Below are 25,896 nucleotides of genomic sequence, written 5' to 3'. Positions count from 1 at the left end.
CTTGGCGTAATGTCATGTATTGTGTAGTGTTGGTGTAATGTCACGTATTGTGTAGTGTTGGTGTAATGTCACGTATTGTGTTGGCATATATTGTGTTGGTGTAATTTCATGTATTGTGCAGTGTTGGTGTAATGTAATGCATTTTTTGGTGTAATGTCACGCATTGTGTTGGTGTAATGGATTGTGTTGGTGTAATGTAATGTAAAGTATTGTGTTGGTGTAATGTCATGTCTTGTGTAGTGTTGGTGTAATGCATTTTGTTGTGGTACTGTCATATATTGTGTTGGTGTCATGCATTGTGTTGGTGTAATGTCATATAATGTGTTGGTGTAATGTCATGTCTTGTGTAGTGTTGGTGTAATGCATTGTGTTGTGGTACTGTCATATATTGTGTTGATGTCATGCATTGTGTTGGTGTAATGTCATATAATGTGTTGGTGTAATGTCATGTATTGTGTAGTGTTGGTGTAATGTAATGCATTGTGTTGGTGTAATGTCATGTATTGTGTTTATGTAATGTCATGTATTGTGTAGTGGTGGTGTAATGCATTGTGTTGGTGTAATGTCATATATTGTTTTGGTGTAATGTCATGGATTGTTTTGTTGTAATATAATGTAATGTATTGTGTTGGTGTAATGTTGTGTATTGTGTAATGTCATGTGTTGGTGTAATATAATGTAATGCATTCTGTTGGTGTACTGTCATGTATTGTGTTGGTGTAATGTCATGCATTGTGTAGTGTTGGTGTAATGTAATTCATTGTGTTGCTGTTATGTCATGGATTGTGTTGGTGTAATGTATTGTGTAGTTTTTTTTATAATGTAATGTATTTTGTTGGTGTAATGTCATGTGTTGTAGTGTTTATGTAAAAACAAGATTAGCTCTGAATTAAACTAAAGTTATTTACACTATGTAACCCACAAGGTTACTCTGTAGTTCAGTTAGTAGAGCATAGTTCTCTGTAGTTCAGTTGGTAGAGCATGGTGCTCTTCATTTCAGTTAGTAGAGCATGGTTCTCTGTAGTTCAGTTAGTAGAGCACGGTCCTCTGTAGTTCAGTTAGTAGAGCATGGTCCTCTGTAGTTCAGTCAGTAGGGCATGGTCCTCTGTAGTTCAGTTCGTAGAGCATGGTCCTCTGTCATTCAGTTAGTAGAGAAAAGTGATTATTCTCGGGATGGAACATTTGTAAAATACCGGGAAAATATTATTCCCCAGTCTGTAGCTTATTCTTTAGATGTTTGGGGCTGCTGGTGAACCATGATGTGCAGGCATAATCAGTGACACTGGACTAGTGCACTTGCCAGAGTCTTAATGGTGTCTATAGATTTCCATCCAATTTGCAACAGATTTTCATGTTAATATTCTAAAATCTGCATAGAAACAACATACACATTTCAGGGTTTCCTTTAGGAAAATGTGACTGGGAAGATTTTAATGGACCAGATATTTGAGAAATTTAGTGGACATCTATATGCATTCAGATCAGACTTGGCGCAGCCAGAGCCATCAATAAACAAGGGGTGTTGGCCTTAAAAACAGCTTAATGTCACACCCTGATCTGTTTCACCTTTCTTCGTGCTTGTCTCCACACCCCCTCCAGGTGTCGCCCATCTTCCCCATTATACCCTGTGTATTTATACCTGTGTTCTCTGTTTGTCTGTTGACAGTTCGCTTTGTTTCGTGAAACCTACCAGCGTTTTGTTCCCCTGGTCCTGTCTGTTCTTGCTCCTGTTTTCTAGTCCCTCCCGGTTTTGACCGTTCTGCCTGCCCCAACCCTGAGCCTGCCTGCCGTTCTATACCTTGCCCCACCTCACTGGGTTATTGACCCCTGCCTACTCTGACCCGGTGACTGCCTGCCATTCTGGACCTTTTCCACCCTCTCTGGATTACTGACCTCTGCCTGCCTTTGTCATTTGCCTGCCCCTGTACTAGAAATAAACTTTTGTTTCTTCGACACTGTCTGCATCTGGGTCATACCTGAAATCTTATACCTATAACAAATTGCAAAAACACTATTCCTTGTGTTTCGATGTAGCATATGCCAAACTTTATAGCTTATTAATGTTTTTAGGGAACTTTCCCATAACAATAATTGTCCACCTCATGATTCAACTGTCAGATTTGAGCACTAAATGCATCAGGGCATTGCATGGATAGACCTATAGGCTTAGGTGTCCACTGTATGATATTAATATTTAAACTAATACTATATGAAGGAAGAGAAGCTTAAGGCTAGCCCCAGAGAGATAGAGATATGCCGGCAGCATGCTACGACACCAACATGCATTTCTTTGTCAGATGGCTAATGCGTCTGCTATACAGACATATACGTACAGAAGGAGGGTAATTAGTTCATTTTCAATCCAAATAATTATATTAGATTATAGGATCAACTCTGGAAGGCCTGAAACATTATTAATCACCTTATGTTTAACTGAGTCAGTTTGAGCACCGGTGCACACTGCCTTCATATCATAGGCTTGCAGTAGCTAAAGCTTAATAATAGCCACTTTTTAAACTTGTGACCTGTTTCAGAAAGCTAGGCGTATGTCGCAAGTCACTACTTCACAGGCGAGGCTTTTAAATGTATTTGTTTTTATCAAAATGTGTTTTGGGGGCAGAAATGCCTTCTAGAACGTGGTAACTCTTATGTGCCTTAATAACAAACGTGTATTTCATCTGTAAATACAAATAACACATTTTTATTATGAGCCTAGTTGGTTTAGCCAAGGAAAAAGACAAGGACCCTTCCCCCTTGCCATGATTGTCTAAGATAATGGATGGGCTGGACATGCAGAGAGAAGTTCGGATTGGTCTGCCATGTAGCATGCTTCAGTCTATAACGTGAGCTGCTCGGTATGTGTAGATCATTTCTACCACGGATGTAGAAATGAAATATGATAAAATATATAACATTAGCCATCAAGAACTACAGAAGTTTTGCTACTTTCCTCAACATTGATGCCCTGATTTTAGCAGGTGTTATCGACAGATCAGTTGGAAAAAGTTGCGATGGGCTACTTTCTGCACACCCCACGGTCAGTGTGAACCGGAGTGACTTGACACAACACTGGCCAAACAAGATATAGCTACAAACAAAACAGAGTTAAATGGTATAGGTATACGGGTAAGAGTCTAGCTACCTTTTCAGTTATGTGTATGATCTTTGTAGTAATATTCTTCAAAGTCAGATTTTGATATAGGCCGAGGACTGGATGAAGTGAATTTTTAGCTTATTGTAGGCAACTACTTTCACCCCTTTTAGTCTTGAAATCTTTGGTTGTTTACTACACTGCCAACTCTGTTTAGCACATGCCCTCACATGTGAATCTTTAAAGAGATGGGTGGGACTAAAGCTTAAGAGGGTGTGAATGATGTTGAATGGATGTAGACAAAGAAGAGCTCTCCAGTAGGTGTACCAATTATTCAAGGGCCATTTTCTCAGAAGTGAGGTTACAAGTTTATCAACGTTCAAAGCATAATTACTTTCCCATTGTTTCTCAACAGTAGCGTATGATATGACAATTTCTATCTCTGAGTCTCTGCTTTTATCCAATGTAAAAAAAACACAATTTGGTTACATATTACTGAATCCAGGTGGTGGGTCACATATCAAAAGTAAGTCAAGCAATTGTTTATTGGGAGAACATGAGCAGGCTATTATATTGCTGCAAACATAACATTACAGTGGCTTGTGAAAGTATTCACCCCTTTGGCATTTTTCCTATTTTGTTGCCTTACAACCTGGAATTAAAATGGATTTTTGGGTGGTTTGTATCACTTTACTGTAATTTAACTAGGCAAGTCAGTTAAGAACAAATTCTTATTTTCAATGATAGCTTAGGAACAGTATGTTAACTACCTTGTTCAGGGGTAGAACAACAGATTTTTACCTTGTCAGCTCAGGGATTTGATCTTGCAACCTTCCAATTACTAGTCCAACACTCTAACCACTAAGCTAGCTGTCACCCCACACATATGCATGCACCACTTTTCCGTTTTTTATTTTTTTGATTTCTTTGAAACAAGTTATTTTTTTCATTTCACTTCAATTTGGACTATTTTGTGTATGTCTATTACATGAAATCCAAATAAAAATCCATTTCAATTACAGGTTGTAATGCAACAAAATAGCAAAAACGCCAAGGGGGGTGAATACTTTTGCAAGGCACTGTACAGTTGGAACTTTATTTTGGTGGTTTAAACCTTCACAAAAGTTTAGAACAGGATATGTTGCAGCAATTACCAGCAAATTCAAGTGCCTACTATAACCAACAAATGACAGAAATATGCTAATTATACTTATTTTACAACAGACTTACTTATAACCTATCTTAAACTACATTTGGAGCACACAATTAAAAATGACAGATCGAATTTAATTTAGTCAATGAAAATGTCTCAATAGAATTAAACAAAACAGGTTTTGTTATTTAAAGATTAATAAATTAATAAATATGATGCCTAATAATAACAATGCTATACAAAAAATATTATAAATAAATGTAAATTCCAAAATGTCATTCTACCTGATTAGTGAGTTGCACAGTAGACTGCATTCTTATCTTAGTCTACTACAATATTAAAACTTATATTAAATTCCCCTTGTAGGCTTTTCACTATAGGCATGCTCTTTTTCCTCTAACTTTCAATTTATTTAAATGAAAAAGGCCTACATTTTCACAATCAACAGTAGCCTAAGCCAAGGCTCCTCTCTCGGTCTCTCTCTCTTTAGTAGCAGGCGCATATGCGCCCAAAGCCTGAGAGAATGGTACTGATGCGCAAATTTAGGGTGTAGGCTATGATAGACAATCTCTCCTGGACAATTTGGCCTGCCACAATTTTATTTATTGGCTTTTATTTTTTTTATTGATCAAAAGCTGCAATAAGGGAAACCCTGGTATTTACTTGTTGCAGATAAAAGTCTGTGTATAAATACGTAGTGTACATAAAAATACTTTTTGAGGTAAAATTCCCATGTACCGAATAAAAAATACAAGTTAAATGGATTTCCATCACATTTTCAACTCTTGGCGTACTGATGGTTTTGTCACAAAAACTGTTGCGTAAGTATAGTGAATGTGCCAACTCTGGTATTGGCACGCACTCTAGCCAACAGCTTGCAGACACAGTGCAGTTATAGCCTACTACATGATGAGATTATTATTGACAAAAGTGCAAGATAATATGTATTTGTCAAATGGCATCCAAGCATTGATCATCACATCACCAGAACAAAACCCTAGATAGGAGCGTGTGTATGCTTACAGGAGACTTTTGAAGTAGCCTAATCAGATTAAAACATTGTGACTGGTTGTGTTAATACCACATATAAAAGTTCATATTAAAAAGTTATATTTAGACTATATTGAAGCGTTCTAGGTGCATGAGGAATAGCCGCTAGGATTGGAGAGGAGGCAGAGCGTGAGTTAAGCTTTCCTGAATAACTGGGCCTGCTGGGAGCATATGTGGCCACATTATAGGACGACTTGGGAGAATGATAATGCGCAACAGACAGCGTGTCTCAGAATTAGAAGTAAAACTACAGCCAGACTGGCCTGCTACTGTGCCTTTCTAGACCTAACACATTGTCCAGAGTAGACCCACAACTGATCCAAGTCAAATGAAATATTCAAATTGCGCCGTTACTCAAATGACATTTTCACTGCACACTAGAGTAGGCTAGAATGTTGTACTCACTTGAATACAATAATGAAATTATTCATTGCATTATTGTGTTGTAGGCTAGTCTAGGTAGGATGATTGTATTGTCCCTAAACAAGATTGTTTTTTAGCTTTGTCTCATGCCTTCACTGTTCTTTCATGCGCAATGATGCGCCTGGTATCTCCGCTGTCTATCAGCTATTCCTATTTGTTCTTGTCGATTCATTAAAAAAATGTGTGCAGCTTGTAATATTTTTTTTATGTGTGGTATTATTGCAAGTTAGCCTACTGCAGATCTGGACAACGATCCACCTACCACTATTGTCACTCTGAATGGTGGATGGAGGCCAGGATAGATAGTTAAACTGGTAGACTATACTAACCTGTGGAATAGTAAAAGTTAGTACAGGGAAAAGTGTAGTGCATAAGGGAAGTACCAAAACACCTTGACAAAGGAAAAGGTGCATGCAAGCAGATTAGGAAATTTGGCGAGGATGGAAGAAATATATAGTAAAAATCTGCAAAAAAAAACACAACCTTCTTCAAAACAAAACACCCTCACCTATTTTGGAACACACCTCCCCCCACTAAATTGCTATCTGTCCCTTACGCTAGAGAAAGGCATGACAGTAGGTAGGAAGTGAGCTACTGAACAGAACAGAGGACAGTTGGTAAAGCAGGTGGGCAGTGTAGTCTTACTGTATCTCTTTGGTCCATCCTCCAGGCAGAAGGAGAGGGTCAGGGTGGCGTCCTCCTCAAAGAACTCCGTGGCAAACGCATCCCACCACAGACTGTCACTCTCCTGAAAGAGAGAGAAGAAAATTGATCAATAATTCAAATAGTTCTAATATTATCATATAATTTGCTTTGTTGCACAGAGCATATTTTATGGAAACAACAGATTCTATACCATCTACGTATTCCCCCAAAATCTATTTTCTCCATGATAAGTACATAACGCATCAACCCAGGACATCCACCACTGTACACAACATCATGATATTGAAATCACTTTGCTATCACTAACAGGCAAAACGTTGTACCCTTCCACATGCCACTCCGGGGAACATGACACCACCATTTACCAGATAATGTACCGTAACCGCGGACGACCCCATGTGACGCGTGATGTTGATTTCACCCGACATGTTAGGACAGATCGAGAGGCTTTCAATCGTTGCTCCACTGAGGGATCGCTAGGTCCTTCCAGATTTTTACAATTATCCATGTCGATGTCGCCTAGCGTCAAGTCCAATATGTGCTGACCCCAAGGACCTCCATGAACAACTCAATGTGCTTCATATCTGCAGGTCTATCTTGAGGTGTGTGTGTGTGTGTGTGTGTGTGTGTGTGTGTGAGTGTGTGTGTGTGTGTGTGTGTGTGTGTGTGTGTGTGTGTGTGTGTGTGTGTGTGTGTGTGTGTGTGTGTGCGAGAGAGGGAGGGGATGGAGGGAGAGGGGGAGGGGATAGAACTTCTGCAGTTCATTTTGAAGGTGAATCAATACGTGATTATGACCTGGGAATAGAGTGTCCGCTGGTGAAGTAGCATCAACATCCCTGGGTCATAGATTGGTGATAAACCTAGGGATAGGCCTATGATACCTTAACGTCTGAGATTCAATCAATTACAGATTGAGATAAACTGCACTGCTGTATCGGAGGTGTTAACAATGTTGTAACCAACACACGCTAATCTGATTCTCAGTGGATATTGGATATAAGTGCGGGTTCCTCCTATGAAAAATTATACACTCTCATCTGTCTATTTCTGCACAGTCACATATTTGTTATCTTTGCTGCATCACCACTACCCAAATTTAGAGCAAGCAAACTATGATTCTTAATTCTGACCCAGATACGCCCACTGCTGCACCATCATTGCATTCTACTAGCACACTGGGAGTAGTGATGATTGACTCAACAGGAGTCCCTGAATGGTGTGTGTGATTGGGCTAGTGCCAGGCGACTGTCAGCGGATTGAGTCCCACAGGGGACAGGAGGACAGGGTGGTATGGTGGTGGGATAGGGAGCATGGATGCCTAGCACAGCAGGATTCCACTAGAGTAGAGGTTACCAATCTTTTTATAGTCCCGTACCCCTTCCAACATTCAACCTCCAGCTGCGTACTCCCTCTAGCACCAGGGTCAGCGCACTCTCAAATGTAGTTTTTTGCCATCATTGTAAGCCTGCCACACACACACTATACGATACATTTATTAAACATAAGAATGCGTGTGAGTTTTTGTCACAACCTGGCTCGTGGGAAGTGACAAAGAGCTCTTATAGGACCAGGGTACAAATAATAATATGAGAATAATCAATAATGCTCTTTATTTAGCCATCTTACATATAAAACTTTATTTGTTCATCAAAAATTCTGAATAACTCACAACAGGTTAATGAGAAGGGTGTGCTTGAAAAGATGCACATAACTCTGCAATGTTGATTTGTATTGGAGAGTGTCTCAGTCTTAAATCCTTTTTCACACACAGTCTGTGCCTGTATTTAATTTTCCTGCTAGTGAGGGCTGAGAATCCACTCTCACATAGGTACGTGGTTGCAAAGTGCATCAGTGTCTTAACAGCACGATTTGCCAAGGCAGGATACTCTGAACGCAGCCCAATCCAGAAATCTGGTCATGGTTTCTGATTAAATCAAATTTATCACATAACCGCTTGTTGCAATTTCGATGAGGCTCTCTTGTTCATATATCAGTAAGTGGACTGGAGGCAGGGCATGAAAGGAATAACGAATCCAGTTGTTTGTGCCATTGGTTCTTGAAAGTACCTGCGTAATTTCGCACCCAACTCACTCAGGTGCTTCGCTATATTGTCACGTGGGCATTCTAGTTTCTTTATTTCTATGTTGGTGTGGTTCCCAATCAGAGGCAGCTGTCTATCGTTGTCTCTGATTGGGGATCATATATGTTGTCCTTTTTCGTTAGGGTTTTGTGGGTAGTGTTTTCTGTTTAGTGTCTGCAGCTGACAGAACTGTTTCGTTTTGTTCAACTTTGTTATTTTGTTGCGGTGTTCAGTTTGATTAAAAATCATGAACCCCTACCACGCTGCACCTTGGTCCCCTTCTTCATCTGACGACAGCTGTTACATATATCACATTTGACATTGTCTGTAAGCTTGAGTTCATTTGCACACTAAAAAATCATACAATGACGGAAAGACCTGTGTGTTGTCCATGTTAATACAGACACAGAAGAGCTCCAACTTCTTAATCATAGCCTCAATTGTGTCCCGCACATTGAATATAGTTGTGGAGAGTCCCTGCAATCCTAGATTCTGATTGTTCAGGCGAGACAAAAATCACCCAGATTGGCCAGTCGTGTGAGAAACTCATCATCAGGCAAGCGGTCAGACAAGTGAAAATGATGGTCAGTAAAGAAAACTTAAAGCTCGTCTCTGATTTTTTTTTTTAAACGTGTCAATCCTGTCAATCCTCTCCTGTTGTCCTGGTTTCCAGTGATTTGCAAAAGGGGGTGTCTTCCTTAATTGACCCCTCATAAATGTAACAGACATATACCAGGAGCCGTGTCAGGCCCGCCACGTCTGTTGACTCATCCAGCTGTAACGCGTAGAATTCACTGGCTTGTATGCGAAGCAGTAATTGTTTCAAAATCTCCTGCCATGTCATTGATGCATCGTGAAACAGTGTTGTTTGATGACGCAATTATCTGTATAGTATTTTTGGCCTTTTCCCCCAGCATTGTCCCAGCCATATCCGTGGCAGCAGGAAGAATTAAGTACTCCACAATAGTATTGGGCTTGCCTGTTCTAGCCACTTGGTAGCTCACCATATAAGACGCTTTTAGCCCCTTCTAATTAATGGTATATGTTGGTCCTATACATGTCGTACTACTCAAAAGTTGTCTTAATTCTCGCTCAAAAAACTCCCATGGCTTATTTTTGAAATTGGAATGTTCTTTCTAAATCTCTGCGCAAGACTGAAGGTTTCATCGAGTTGTGAGATAATACTTTCGCACATGTAACACACTGTGGCTGAGGAAAGGCACTACTCCCAATATAAGTGAACCGCAAATCAACGTAGTTCTCATCATATTTGCGCCTCTTCGACGGTCCAACATCCCTGTCAGTTGTTCGGTGAGGGGGCAGTAGTTATTCAGCTGCGTCAGATTCACAACTGTCAGTGTCCATGCTAGCTGGGCTAACAACAAATGTAGAATTACTGATGCTAGCATTGGATGTGCTCGTGGAAGCAGAGAGATTTGTGTCGTCGACATGTATTGGGTATTGGAGGCTATTTTGTAAAGGACATCGCCGAAGTCGAGGATTGGTAGGATGGTCAGTTTTACAAGGGTATGGTTTGGCAGCATGAGTGAAGGATGCTTTGTTGCGAAATAGGAAGCCAATTCTAGATTTAACTTTGGATTGGAGATGTTTGATGTGGGTCTGGAAGGAGAGTTTACAGTCTAACCAGACACCTAGGTATTTGTAGTTGTCCACGTATTCTAAGTCAGAGCCGTCCAGAGTAGTGATGTTGGACAGGCAGGCAGGTGCAGGCAGCGATCGGTTGAAGAGCATGCATTTAGTTTTACTTGTATTTAAGAGCAATTGGAGGCCACGGAAGGAGAGTTGTATGGCATTGAAGCTTGCCTGGAGGGTTGTTAACACAGTGTCCAAAGAAGGGCCAGAAGTATACAGAATGGTGTCGTCTGCGTAGAGGTGGATCAGAGACTCACCAGCAGCAAGAGCGACATCATTGATGTATACAGAGAAGAGAGTCGGTCCAAGAATTGAACCCTGTGGCACCCTCATAGAGACGGCCAGAGGTTCGGACAGCAGACCCTCTGATTTGACACACTGAATTCTATCAGAGAAGTAGTTGGTGAACCAGGCAAGGCAATCATTTAAGAAACCAAGGCTGTCGAGTCTGCCGATGAGGATGTGGTGATTTGACAGAGTCGAAAGCCTTGGCCAGATCAATGAATACGGCTGCACAGTAATGTTTCTTATCGATGGCGGTTAAGATATCGTTTAGGACCTTTAGCGTGGCTGAGGTGCACCCATGACCAGCTCTGAAACCAGATTGCATAGCAGAGAAGGTATGGTGAGATTCGAAATGGTCGGTAATCTGTTTGTTGACTTGGCTTTCGAAGACCTTAGAAAGGCAGGGTAGGATAGATATAGGTCTGTAGCAGTTTGGGTCAAGAGTGTCCCCGGTGTCTAGCCCGGCTGATTTGTAGGGGTCCAGATTTTACAGCTCTTGCATGTGTCTCTATGGCCTTACTTTTTTTAAGCATTCATCAATTTTCGAGCAAACGGAATGAGCAGCAGCTACATTTGGAATTTATTTGACATTGTGTTGTTATTTTGCTGAGCACTAGATGGTTTAATTATATTTTTGGCAGTGAAACAAGGCTACTCAGGCAAGAAAAAACCCCAAATGTATAGCCCCGTTGGGAAAAAAAAATTTTATAAGAAAAGTTTTTTTTCTCATTTAAAAAAAATGTGAATCACATTTTATTTGGCATACCCCAGACGGCATTGCGCGTACCCCAGTTTGGGAATACCTGCACTAACAACAATGGTCACACACGTGACTGACTGGGACAGCACTGGATGAGCTGGTTGAGAAATGTGTATGAGAGAGAGAGAGAGAGAGAGAGAGAGAGAGAGAGAGAGAGAGAGAGAGAGAGAGAGAGAGAGAGAGAGAGAGAGAGAGAGAGAGAGAGGGGGGAGTTGACTGAGGGAGAGGGAGAGAGAGACAGACAGACAGAGTGAAAGGGATGGGTAAGAGGGAGAGAGAGACAGAGTGAGAGATCGAGATAAAGGGGGGAGAGAGGGAGGGAGAGAGAGGGGGGAGAGAATGAGAGAGAGAGAGAGAGAGACAGGGACAGTGAGCATAGCCTTGCTATTGAGGAAGGCCACAGTAGGCAGATCTGGCTCTCAAGAGAAGACAGGCAATGTGCACACTGCCCACAAAATTAGGTGGAAACTGAGCTACACTTCCTAACCTCCTGCTAAATGTATGACCATATTAAAGACACATATTTCCCTCAGATTACACAGACCCACAAAGAATTCGAAGAACAAACACCATTGTAAACACAACCCATGTTTATTATCCCTTTTGCACATAATAGTTATATTTTTGGCAGTGAAACAAGGCTACTAAGGCGAGAAAAAAAAAATGTATAGCCCCATTGGAAAATATAAATGGAAAAATGTGAAGAAATTATATATATATATATATATATATATATATATGAAAAGTCTGAAATGTCTTTATTTTTTGGAACTTTTGTGAGTGTAATGTTTACTGTTAATTTTTTTATTGTTTATTATCTATTTCACTTAAACATATAATTTTTTATTTAACCAGGTAAGTCAGTTAAGAACAAATTCTTATTTACAATGACAGCCTACCAGGGAACAGTGGGTTAACTGCCTTGTTCTGGGGCAGAACAACAGATTTTTCCCTTGTCAGCTCAGGGATTCGATTCAGCAACCTTTCAGTTATTGGCCCAACACTTTAACCACTAGGCTACCTACCTAGTGGCAGGTAGGCACCAGGCCAATAAAGCCCTTCAATTGAGTTGAGTTGAATTGAATTGAGAGAGAAAGAGAGAAATTGCATGGCTGTCTAAAGCTTTGTGCATTTCTTTTCGGTGTGTGTGTGTGTGTGAGTACTTGCACGCGTGTGTGTGAGACCGATTCTGATTAGTCACACTCAGCAGGCTGAATGACCTCAGCAGATAATCCTGTCCTGTGAGGGGCCTTCAGGGAGTGAGAGTAGAACCAGGGTCAACAAGGCACTATCTCCCCCCCTCTCTTTCTATCACACACACTCTCTCTATTTTTCTCTCATTCACACTCTCACCCATGGGGTGGCAGGGTAGCCTAGTGGTTAGCGCATTGGACTAGTAACCAGAACATTGCAAGTTCAAACCCCCGAGCTGACAAGGTTCAAATCTGTCATTCTGCCCCTGAACCGGCAGTTGACCCACTGTTCCTAGGCCATCATTGAAAATAAGAATTTGTTCTTATAACTGACTTGCCTAGTTAAATAAAGGTAAAATAAAAATGTGTTAACATTGCCAAAGCAAGTGAAGTAGATCATAAACAAAAGCAAAATAAACAATCAAACTTAACAGTAAACATTACACTCACAGAAGTTCCAAAATAATAATTTCTATATACAGTATTGTAACGATGTACAAAAGGGAAAATAAATCAACATAAATATGGGTTGTATTTACTATGGTGTTTGTTCTTCACTGGTTGTCCTTTTCTTATGGTAACAGGTCACAAATCTTGCTGGCTATGCTCACTGAGTCGGTACATGGTCAAAGCATTCCTTAAGTTTGAATCAGTCACAGTGGTCAGGTATTCTGCCACTGTGTACTCTCTGTTTAGGGCCAAATAGCATTCTAGAAGCTCTGCTTCTTTGTTAAATCTTTCCAATGTGTCAAGTAACCATCCTTTTGTTTTCTCATGTTTTGGATTGGTCTAATTGTGTTGCTGTCCTGGGGCTCTGTGGGGTCTGTTTGTGTTTGTGAAAAGAGCCACAGGACCAGCTTGCTTAGGGGACTCTTCTCCAGGTTCATCTCTCTGTAGGTGATGGCTTTCTTATGGAAGGTTTGGGAATCGCTTCCTTTTAGGTGGTTGCAGAATTTAACGGCTCCTTTCTGGATTTTGATAATTAGCGGGTTTAGACGAATTCTGCTCTGCATGCATAATTTGATGTTTTACGTTGATCAAGGAGGATATTTTTGCAGAATTCTACATGCAGTCTCAATTTGGTGTTTGTCCCATTTGATGAATTCTTGGTTGGTGAGTTCAGAATTGGTTGGTGAGCGGATATGGGCTAGCTAAAGCATTAGTGATAATAGATATTTGGGCGAGATAAAGGATTAGTTGGACACTAAAGTGATGATAGCCCAATGGGCTAGCTAAATGATAAGTGGGACACTAGAGTGAGAATAGATCTATGGGCTGGCTACAGGATCGTGTGGACAGATCTATGAGCTAGGTAAAGGATTAGTGGGACACCAGAGTGAGGATAGATCTATGGGCTAGCTAAAGGATTAGTGGGATACCATAGTGAGGATATATCTATGGGTTAGCTAGAGGATTAGTGGGACACCATAATGAGGATAGATTTAAGGGATGGCATAAGGATAGTGAGGATAGATCTATGGGCTGACAAAAGGATTAGTGGGACACCATAGTGATGATAGATCTAAGGGATAGCTAAAGGATGACAGAAACACAATTGTGAGGATAGATCTATGGGCTAGCCAAATGATTAGTGGGACACCATAGTGAAGATAGATCTATGGGCTAGCTAAATGATTAGTTGGACACTATGGTGATGATAGATCTATGGGCTATCTAAAGGATTAGTGGGATACCATAGTGAGGATAGATCTATGGGCTAGCTAAAGAATTAGAGGGACACCATTGTGGGGATAGATCTATGGGCTAGCCAAAGGATTAGTGGGACACCATAGTGAGGATAGATCTATGGGACAACTAAAGGATAGTGAGAATAGATCTGGACACCATAGTGAGGATAGATCTATGGACTAGCTAAAGAGTTAGTGGGACACTTATGGTGATGATAGATCTATGGGCTAGCTAAAGGATTAGTGGGACACCATAGTGAGGATAGATCTATGGGCTAGCTAAAGCATTAGTGGGACACCATGGTGAGGATAGCTCTATGGGCTAGCTAAAGGATTAGTGTGATACCATATTGAGGATAGATCTATGGGCTAGCTAAAGGATTAGTGGGACACCAGAGTGAGGATAGATCTATGGGCTAGCTAAAGCATTAGTGGGATACCATAGTGAGAATAGATATTTGGGCTCGCTAAAGGATTAGTTGGACACCATAGTAAAATCAAATCAAATCAATTTATTAGTCACATACACATGGTTAGCAGATGTTAATGCGAGTGTAGCGAAATGCTTGTGCTTCTAGTTCCGACCATGCAGTAATATCTTACAAGTAATCTAACAATTTCACAACAACTACCTTTTACACACAAGTGTAAATGAATGAATAAGAATATGTATATATAAATATATGGATTAGTGAAGGCCGAACGGCATAGGCAAGATGCAGTAGATGGTATAGAGTACAGTATATACATACGAGATGAGTAATGTAGGGTATGTAAACATTATATAAAGTGGCATTGTTTAATGTGACTAGCGATATATTTATTATATCCAATTCTTCATGATTAAAGTGGCTAGAGGTTTGAGTTAGTATGTTGGCAGCAGCCACTCAATGTTAGTGATGGCTGTTTAACAGTCTGATGGCCTTGACATAGAAGCTGTTTTTCAGTCTCTCGGTCCCAGCTTTGATGCACCTGTACTGACCTCGCCTTCTGGATGATAGCAGGGTGAACAGGCAGTGGCTCAGGTGGTTGTTGTCCTTTATGATCTTTTTGGCCTTCCTATGACATCGGGTGGTGTAGGTGTCCTGGAGGGCAGATAGTTTGCCCCCGGTGATACGTTTTGCAGACCTCACTACCTTCTGGAAGGCCTTACAGTTGTGGGCGGAGTAGTTGCCATACCAGGCGGTGATACAGCCCGACAGGATGCTCTCAATTGTGCATCTGTAAAAGTTTGTGTGTTTTTGGTGACAAGACAAATTTCTGCAGCCTCCTGAGGTTGAAGAGGCGCTGTTGCGCCTTCTTCACCACGCTGTCTGTGTGGATGGGCCATTTCAGTTTGTTCGTAATGTGTACGCCGAGGAATTTAACTTTCCACTTTCTCCACTACTGTCCCGTCGATGTGGATAGGGGGGTGCTCCCTCTGCTGTTTCCTGAGGTCCACGATCATCTCTTTTGTTTTGTTGACGTTGAGTGTGAGGTTATTTTCCTGACACCACACTCCGAAGGCCCTCACCTCTTCCCTATAGGCCGTCTCGTCGTTGTTGGTAATCAAGCCTACCACTGTAGTGTTGTCTGCAAACTTGATGATTGAGTTGGAGGCGTGCATGGCCACGCAGTCATGGGTGAACAGGGAGTACAGGGCTGAGAACGCACCCTTGTGAGGTCCCAGTGTTGAGGATCAGCGGGGTGGAGATGTTGTTTCCTACCCTCACCACCTGGGGGCATCCTGTCAGAAAGTCCAGGACCCAGCTGCACAGGGTGGGGTCGAGACCCAGGGTCTATCCAGGGTCTAGGTGATATGTCCTTGACTAGTCTCTCAAAGCACTTCATGATGACGGAAGTGAGTGCTACGGGGCGATAGTTGTTTAGCACAGTTACCTTGGCTTTCTTCTTGAACAGGAACAATGGTGGATTCTTAAAGCATGTGGGAACAGCAGACTGGGATAGGGATTGATTGAATATGGCCGTAAACACACCAGCCAACTGGTCTGCGCATACTCTGAGGACGCGGCTAGGGATGCCGTTTGGGCCTGCAGCCTTGCGAGGATTAACACGTTTAAATGTTTTACTCCCATTGGCTGCGGTGAAGGAGAGCCCAACGGAATTGGTAGCGGGCTGTGTCGGTGGCACTGTATTGTCCTCAAAGTGAGCAAAGAAGTTGTTTAGTTTGTCTGGGAGCAAGACATCTAGTGATGTTAGATATATCGGCTAGCTAAAGGATTCGTGGGACACCATAGTGGGGATTGATCTATGGGCTAGCTAAAGGATTAGTGGGACACGATAGTGAGGTTAGATATATGGGCTAGCTAACGAATTAGTGGGACACCATTGTGAGGATTGTCACTAAATAATAACAGACCTTGGGGCTTTTATTAACACACACATATAAATGGATGGCACGCACACGCACATGCACACACACACACACACACACACACACACACACACACACACACACACACACACACACACACACACACACACACACACACACACACACACACACACACACACACCCTTACTGCTTTTGTCAAACACTCCATGAAGTGAAGCACAATATTCCCAGCATGCTTTAGTTAAAGGGTATTTTCTCCTTTTACTGTTGTATGAGAGAGTGGCCACCATAGTGAGTTGTTATGCCTGGGGTCTAACCTTGGATAATTAACCTCTGAAATCCCATTCAAATAGTGAATGGATCAGACTATGCCTGTTTCTCTATGAGAATTATTCTTTAGAAAGCTCTGGGGATACGAAGCATAATTGCTTAAAGTGCAAAACCACCACTTGTTAACCTCATTTTCATGAGTGCATTTCTATGTTTTGTAGAAAACTGTATAAAGTTCTACCGGATGACATCATAAAAAGTTAAGATATTAAAAAAACTGTGATTTTCAAATACTATGAAATTTGCAATGACATGGGGGGTAAGAAAATACCCTCCCTCTGGCTAGAAAATCGTTGCAGGTTTTGAAAATCACTGTTTTTCTTACTTTTAATCTTACCCTTCTCTGTGTCAGAAGTATTTTTAGGAGCTGTCTTATCTTTCTAACCACAGTCCATAGAAACGCGCTGTTTTCACATATGTAGACACTGATTTGGTGCTGGAGATGATGGAGTTTGAAAAGTGGCGGAATTTCCCTTTAAATGTGTGAAAAACATGGTGGTGATGCATAGAGACATTTTCAAGGTTGTGTACATTTCTAAAGTCTATGCAGTATGATAAGTGAAAAGATACTTTCATTATCCAAACTATACTAAGAATGGTGCATTATAATGTACTTGAATTCCGCATGCCTGTACAGTTAGCAATGCTGATATATTTTTCTAAAGCTGTTTACCGTGGTACAAAGCAGTAATAAACAGGAATTGCATGTGCATTCGGGATACTATCCTTACATTATGCAAATTCTAGAGAAATGCTGTGTCCTTGAAAAGCCACTGTGCTTTCAGATGGTCACTACCCACAATGCATCAGTGAGTCCTTCACTAATTGAACCAATAAACACGCAGCTGGTTGCCTCATCAAACTCAACGCCACTTTTGCTCATTTCGCTTTGTGAGTATTGTGGTAACATTGGTATAGTGTTTAGTTCATCAGCTGATCTCCTGAAATCAGTGTACATTGTTTTGAGTCAGTGAAGAAGAGCCTAGTGATAATGCCAATACATTTAACTCCAGCTGTAAGCTGTCTTCATGTGTTTTTCTTATGTTTCTGGAGGGAATAGTCAGCAGTGTGGTCTTCTGACATATTGACAATTACCTCGCCTGTTATACATAACGGTCATCACCTAATCTCTAATATGTAATGGAGAATTATTTGCCTTATACAATTGTATGCTATTCGTAATGCACTAACAAGTTAAATTACATAGAAGGAATCAATTAGGGACAGCCATGTTTGTGGCCTATATGGCCTCAGCAATACAATACATGATCCACATTCATCACTATGATCATGAAGTAAAGAAATCCATCAAACTGAAAAAAATGGAACAGGAAGTGAATGGAATAGGTCCCTGTCTCTTATCTATACCCTGGTTGGGACTATGGGAACTGTAGGAAAGTGACAGGAAAAAGGTGGGACCATTGTCCAAGCTTCCTGCTAGTCGGACCAACACAGTGTTTGGGCAAAACCTTTTCTTTTGGAGTTAGACATGTAACTATTTTATGGGATCATGGATTAGCATCAGTCTTGGGGTCAAATACTATTTGAAATCATTTAAAATGCGTTATCTGTTTAATACTAAGAGATTCAGATTTTAGGATTAGATTGCTTAATTGAGCTTGCCTGTCTTAAAGGACCAATAGGATGTCAAAACTGCAAACCCTGCCCACTTCAGGAAGACTAGAGCAAACGGCCAATAGTATTGAACCCAGGTCTGATTGATTAGCACAGTTGTTGGAAACAGAGCAAATTCAAGTTTGATATGCACTTGTCTGTGACAGCCTTTCTTAAAGTATCAGTGGCAATCCAAAGTGGGTCGCAGATATGTTAATGGTGGGTCGAAACATGTCAGAGATTTTTTTAAATGTTATATATATATCTTACATATATATATATACATATACATATATATACATCTTATCACTGTTAACTGCGTTTATTTTCTCACTCTCTGATCCAACAGGTCCCAGACGTGCTCAATGGGATTGAGATCCGGGCTCTTCGCTGGCCATGGCAGGACATTCCTGTCTTGCAGGAAATCATGCACAGAACGAGCAGTATGGCTGGTGGCAATGTCATGCTGGAGGGTCATGTCAGGATGAGCCTGCAGGAAGTGTACCACATGAGGGAGGAGGATGTCTACCCTGTAACGCACATCATTGAGATTGCCTGCAATGACAACGAATGAGTGAGTGTTCATGTGCAAAGGATTAGCATTTCAATTGTTATAATTATCACTCTGTAGTGACTTCTTAGTCGACCCCCACTTCCCCTTTTGTCTAACAAGCCGCGATGCCGGTTTAGCCCACTAGGGCACATTCCCCTATCATTTCTTGTAACCACATTTACCTTGTTTGTTTGTTTATGCATTTATGTGAATTACTTAGTTAGTAATAAATAAATGATTTAAGACAATTGATGTTTGGATGACTCATAGTGAAGACTGGGTTCGTGCAGACAACCAACAATTTAAGACGTTTGGAATGAGACTAACGTGAGGTAAGTAAATAATTCATTAATCAGAAGACTATGGATCAGATATGAAAATATCTGAAAGGTTATATTAGGAAATTATAACCTTGTAATCTGAATATTTTTCCTTGGTGCCCCGACTTCCTAGTTAATTACAGTTACATGATTAATCAGTTGATCGCGTAATACTGTTTACAGAGAATCTTTTATAAAAACTATGTCTTCAATTTAATGACAGTAAAGACACGACATATGTATGTATGTATGTATGTATGTATGTACAGTATGTTTGTATGTATGTATGTATGTACTTGTTATGTCAGTCACCAGCAGTCACTCAATTAGCCATGCCAGCTACCATTTTGTAGATTTGTAAGTTAGTCTAGCCAGCTATCTAAACTTGAAGTACTCATGGCCGAATACCAACCCGGGCACGCAGGGCACTTACCCAGGGGCCTTGACCTCAAGGGGGTCCCCATTAATTTTGTTTAGTCACTCTCACTCAGATATCATAATAAAGGGAAAGGGGGATACCTAGTCAGTTGTACAACTGAATGCCTTCAACTTAAATGTGTCTTCTGCATTTAACTCAACCCCTCGCATGGCATAGGTCATCTCAAAATGGGTAGAATTGCAGGAAATTTGGTGTAAAACAGCAAAGAAATCTCTGCCCCGTGGCAAAATGAGTAGAATTTCATTAAAATTTCGTTTTTATTGCACAATTTTCTCTCCGCCTCATGGAATAATGTGTAGAATTGCAGAAAACGTGCCTTAAAACAGCTACATTTTCTTTACGCCCCTATGGCAAAATGTGTAGAATTACAGGAAATTAACTCTGAAACTTAGGGCCCCAAAAGGGGGCATGTTTTCATGCGCTTGGGTACCCAGAAAGCACAGAATTTCTAACTTGGGTGCCAAGTTGAAAAAGTTTAAGGTAGTTTAAGGTGGTATATGGCCGTTTCAGGCCAGTTAGGTACTGAAGGACTTACCTAGGATTGGATTTTGTGTCCTTTTTATGTGCTGCTCAAATCACATGTAAACAGAGCAAGTTTTCCACATATTGGGAATTCCCTTGCATGGTTGAGGATGAAGTGATCTAACTCAGAGAAAAGATGAGGACAGTGCAGTGTACAGTAGCCTAAAGCAATGTACTGACAACCATCACCTAATGCTCAGTTCCACATGGACCCCTATCCCCTACCACTGGGCACATAATGTAGATCTGAGAAGAATTAGCAATATGGTAATAACCCACACTCTGATAGACTGGGAGGGGTGACTTTTAGCATTAATGCTTATACAGTAGCCAATCCGTTCAGATCTACACAAATGACTAGGGATTGGGAACAGGGGGCAAGGGACTAGTGGCTGATTTTGGAACAGGCCACCTGATTACATAACAAATAGACAGTCAGTCAATCAGCAGTCAGTCAACAGAAAAGTAAATTATTTGATTTCACTAAACCCAATTTACCTCAATCCACCTCAGGTGTGCTAAGGTTTAGGCACAGTGGCTAAATCCAGGTGAACACAGTAGATCATTCTGGCCGATATTATTCTAGCACCCTCCATTCACGTAGCCTTGTATGAACCATCCTGATCTCTCGATCTTACATTCTGTTTTGCTACAAACATTCTGTTAAGCTACACACAGAATGTAAGCTCTCGAGATCAGGATGGTTCAAACGAGGCTACCACTAAAGTGCTTTTGTTTTCTTCTCTCTCTCTCGCTCTATCTCTCTCTCTCTGTCTCTCTTTCTCTCTCTCTCTCTTTCCCTCTCTCTTTCCCTCTCTCTTTCCCTCTCTCTCTCTCTCTCTCTCTCTCTCTCTCTCTCTCTCTCTCTCTCTTTCCCTCTCTCTTTCTCTCTCTCTCTCTCTCTCTCTCTCTCTCTCTCTCTCTGTCTCTCTTTCTCTCTTTCTCTCTCTCTCTCTTTCTCTCTCTCTCTCTCTCTCTCTCTTTCCCTCTCTCTTTCTCTCTCTCTCTCTCTCTTTCCATCTCTCTGTCTCTCTTTCTCTCTCTCTCTTTCTCTCTCTCTCCCTCTCTCTCTCTCTCTCTCTCTCTTTCCCTCTCTCTTTCCCTCTCTCTCTCTCTCTCTCGCTCTCTCTCACTCTCTTTCCCTCTCTCTCTCACCTATAGTTTCTCACTCGTAGCGTTACGCTTCATCCCTCACTCTCCCGCTGAATATTAATGACTTCTACGCTAATGTGCTTACAGCGGCTGAGGTCGAGCAGACCCCTCCTCTGAATGGTAATCCGACTCCTCATTTGCATATCCGCTTAAGTGTCAGATTCCCCCACAACCCCTAAATCACGGCAGTGTGTGAGTGTGTGGAGAGGCTTCATATGGAGGCCAGTGGCCCCTGAGCAACGGTCCATAATCAACGCGGTCGAACCGTACGTTCCGTGCGTATACGGTCACACAACAATCAAAGGCTGTTTTGATTGGGAAAGGGAAAGGGGAATACCTAGACAGTTGAATACTGAATGTATTCTGAATGCATTTAACCCAACCCATCTGGTAGGTCAGAAAAGGTTTGCTGTGTAAAATGAAAGGTAATAGGACAATGGCAAGCCGTGTGTTGAAGAACAAGTGATGGGGTTTAGTCGTTAGTAAACGTTCAGTCGTCTATCATAGTGGATTCCTAATACAGTTTACAGTATGACCTACAGTTGTTCATTCAAAAAGAATCATGATGAAAAAGAAAAACAGAGATTATGAATGTAAGACGATACAATAGAAACTGTAAGCTTATTATGACTTATTGATGTTTATTCAAATCCATTTATGTTTTATATGACTGAACCTGATGGGATTATATCAGGGATGAAAAACACCAATATGATAACAGCGATAAACAGCATTTAACAGTTGGGCTGAATCTATTAAGAGTCATAAATGTTGTACAATAAGATGTACTGAGGATTGTCATCTAACAGGTTCATTTTGAATAGGCTGACTTCTCAGCAACATGCTTGAGAAACTGAATTTAATTTGATATCACTTCAGGTGACTAATAGTTTATATTAACTTCATCATATAGCAATACCGCAATGTTTACTGCATCAACAACCTTAAAGTATGCATACATAAGTAACATATGAGATCTTCATCCAGCAAAATAGCATAGTTTACCGAAAAAACAACACAACTATTACTTGTCTAAAACAGCTCCATAATGTCAAACAGATGCTACTGAGGTTCAAAGACACTACGATTCAACATTGCTGCCGAGACTCAAAGTAATGCTGCAGCAAATGCTGTTCTCTGGGCCAAATAATTCTCATCAGCTGGGCAGTGCATGGACATTAGTGACTCATATTAGTTGCCCGCCAACAACAACTTAATGTAAAAACTGAATCCCAGCAGACATGTGTCTGGGGTTGGTAACTCAACAACAAACATCAATACAGACCAATCAACAAATCTATAGGCACACCCATCATAATGGTTTCTGTCTGGTAGAGAACATATTCAAAATGGTTGGCATCACTGTATATCTATTTACCTTTTCTAAATACAAAAGGTGGTAGGTAAAAAGGCTGATGAATTGTAGGCTACCTGACATGTTCCTATACAAGCCATATAGTCCTTCTACTGAATAGTGTTTGGCATGATTCAACAGCCATATCCTCACTAATATTTCTGACAGGACAATGACATAACTGTTCTGAAAAGACAACCAAAAAAACCTATACCCATCCAATTGAGCAATTCTTGATGTTTTTTTATTTTAATTATCAACTAGGACATCATCAGCTAGACAGGAAATGCTTCCACAACAGCTGGCAGGATGTGATGTCGGCTGAAATATTAAAGAACAAGTCTAAGACACATATTCAGGGTCGAGTCCCAAATGGCACCATATTCCCTGTATAGTGCACTACTATGAAGGGAATAGGGTGTCATTTGGGACGCAAACACAAGTCCTATTCAGCTATTTTCATTTAATGGCCCATTTTATAAAACGTGACAATCAAGGCTAAAAAATAATAACCAACTGAGATGAATCTCACGAATAAAGTCCTTTAGTTTTCATAAACAATCTCTATTGTTTCTGCCTCTTTTATTGGTGGTGGTTGAGAGATTCAAAATGTAAAGTTCCCCAAAATATTATTATCTGGGCCATTTTTGATCTCCATGCATGTAGAACACTTTGTCATTACCCTGATTTTCCCCATTAAATCCATCATAGAAATTAAGGAAATTAATGCAAAAAAATATATATTTAATGCCTTTATGGCTGAAATGATGGCTATGATGACAGTAATATATTGGTTGTGTATATATATATTGGTGGTGTGTAGGGTATGTTCCTGGGAGTTGTTGCAGGCTTGGTATCTGAGGTAGGCTACAGGAGTGGAAGTCCACTGGGGCTTGGACCACTCCTGTTGAATAATTCATGAATGGTGTGCCATTGCATCTCTGCAACATTGCCTTGGTCTTCTTAAAGTTGCAACACCCCTATACACAGGAAAGTCTACATCTACACTGTAAAGCATAACCATTGAACTCACTGAGTGAATTGAGTAAAATTCATTTCAATTGTAATAGTCAAATTGATTGTTTTACGTTGTACTTACACAATTATTACTTGCTCCATTACTTTCAACCATTGTCACAGATATAACCAATATCTATCACCATTTTATAGATTTAACCGATATCTATCACAATCTTTAATGTGGTTCAACCATTCTTACAGAGATAACCAATTTCTATCACCATTCTTACAGACATAACCAATATCTATCCATCACAATCTTTACTGTGGTTCCGATTCAAATTCCCAGTGGTCGAGTTAAATGCAGTTGGACAAAACAATGGTGATATTTAAAATAAACTGTGAAACTGGTGTTCAAGTTTAAAATATGAAGACAAGTCAGTAGATTCTTGGTTCTCTCTTCAATTCCCCAAATGGCCGAACAGACTTAAAGCCAACCACTTTCAAATCCTTGCAACTTGACGTCTTCTCAGAACTTCTTATTCTTGATCATTTAGCATAATGCTAATTCAGTGTAACCCAGTATTTTGAACCGTAACATACGGGCAGCAATGCCAGTCATGACATCCATACCCATAACAAGTAGACATGGGGACTGTTCAGCTTCAATTGTATTCTAAAACAGCATGGTTTTACTGTGATTGTTCATTATAATTGGCAAACATACCCATGTATGACTTTTTAAACAAATGTATCAAAGCAACTACTTCTAAATCCATGTCTTTAACCATCAGTCTGTCATGTTCAATATTTGATACTTCAGTTGAAGTGACCCAAATCCAAGGTGGCACAAACCTGATTGATGGCCAAGTACATAATTCTTACATGTTTTGAAAAAATATACATTTTCCTAATTGAACTTTAATTGAACTGATAAAGACAACTGATAAAGACAACCTGACAACTAAAATGACAAACATACATTTTGTTGTTACTAATGATCTATTTAGTAAGTGTTTCTGTTCTAGCCTACTGTTTAAAAAATTGTAGGAATCTTCCAATATCAGTGAAATATGAAACCAAAACTCACTGAACTGAACATATTTCCTTGCTCAGTCATTTTACATGATAGCCCTATCCCCCCCCAAAAATGTTCTCCTTGAAAATGTTATGTCAAATGATCTGTCCTTCATGTAATTTAGGGTACTAAAAAGCTACACCTAACATGGATATGACATACTTGGAAGGTTGGACACATCTGCCACATTAACACATCTGTATTTACAAATATAACCACTTTCCAGGTTAAACTACTGAGCCGACCCGAACAGCACGAGAACCTGTGCCGCAACACTTCAATTTCTACTCCCAAAACAAACATCCCAACACCTTTAATTAACAGGACAACCCCGTTCATAGCATACACTGAGCAGAACTCACCTCTGTACGAGATTGTAGTCGTTTGTTCATCTCGTAGATCCTATACTCGGGTTGGACCATGTAGGGCGAGTGCCTTCTGTAGAAGGGTCCGAATGGGGAGGAATAGAACGGGTCGTTGGGAGGGTTCGACATGTTGAGTTCTTGCCGCGGTAACAAGCTGCACAGCGCAATTTCAACATCCACGCAACGCACATGGAGTGCGATGCTCTTGAAAGCGCTGTGGTACCAGCCGCTATACAAGGCTGAGCTACTCTGCACGTTGGGCTGACTAGTTCGCTGCTATAGCGGGGAGGTGAGGATGGGGAGGGGGAGGAAGGGACGGGGGACTGGAAGGCAGGGTAGGAGAGAGGGAGGGGGAGCGCATGGTCATTGGACGGGTTTGAGGGCTGCATGGTTCCAGTCTAAGGGTAGTTTCCTGGTTCTATCCTTGTATTGGAGTCGACTCCAGTTCTGATCAGGCAGTTTTTGCTTTGGGGACTTTTTTTGTTATCACACAGTAAATTTACTGAGTAAATTTTACTCAGATTGAATACAATTATACTCTACAAAAGATAACATTTGGTCCCGGTCTAAAAATAGTAAAAATTACTCTTGTTGCAGAGGTCAATTTTCAGAGTTATTTCTACTCTATTCAGTGTTTATATTTAACTCTACAAACTGTAATATACTCTATTTAGAGTAACATGGAAATAACTCTACTGCCAATTCACTCAATACACTGAGCAAGGCTGCCGGCCCAGACGGCATCCCCAGCCGCGTCCTCAGAGCCTGCGCAGACCAGCTGGCTGGTGTGTTTACGGACATATTCAATCAATCCTTATCACAGTCTGCTGTT

At 40.8% G+C, this 25,896-nt stretch overlaps 1 protein-coding gene across 6 annotated transcripts in view; it reads right to left on the bottom strand.

Annotated features, from left to right (window-relative positions):
* The window catches only part of LOC110487746 (LIM domain-binding protein 2), a 119,703-nt gene extending 94,336 nt beyond the window's left edge, over window positions 1–25,367 (bottom strand). For 4 of the 6 annotated variants that reach the window (XM_036943085.2, XM_036943086.2, XM_090198515.1 and 1 more), the window contains exons 1-2: window positions 25,062–25,367; window positions 6,363–6,465 (exon numbers count right to left, since the gene is read on the bottom strand). In XM_036943085.2, the coding sequence (XP_036798980.1) occupies window positions 6,363–6,465; window positions 25,062–25,193 (235 nt within the window). In that variant the 5' untranslated portion in view covers window positions 25,194–25,367. The remainder of the gene's footprint in view (window positions 1–6,362; window positions 6,466–25,061) is intronic. The other 2 variants (XM_090198518.1, XM_090198517.1) reach the window with 1 other exon arrangement.
* Window positions 25,368–25,896: the final 529 nt, after the last annotated feature.

This window comes from Oncorhynchus mykiss, chromosome 14 (assembly GCF_057628025.1).
Source record: "Oncorhynchus mykiss isolate SJ-2025 chromosome 14, ASM5762802v1, whole genome shotgun sequence".
In the NCBI taxonomy this organism is placed as follows: domain Eukaryota; kingdom Metazoa; phylum Chordata; class Actinopteri; order Salmoniformes; family Salmonidae; genus Oncorhynchus; species Oncorhynchus mykiss.
This window is presented reverse-complemented; position numbering and strand designations above follow the sequence as displayed.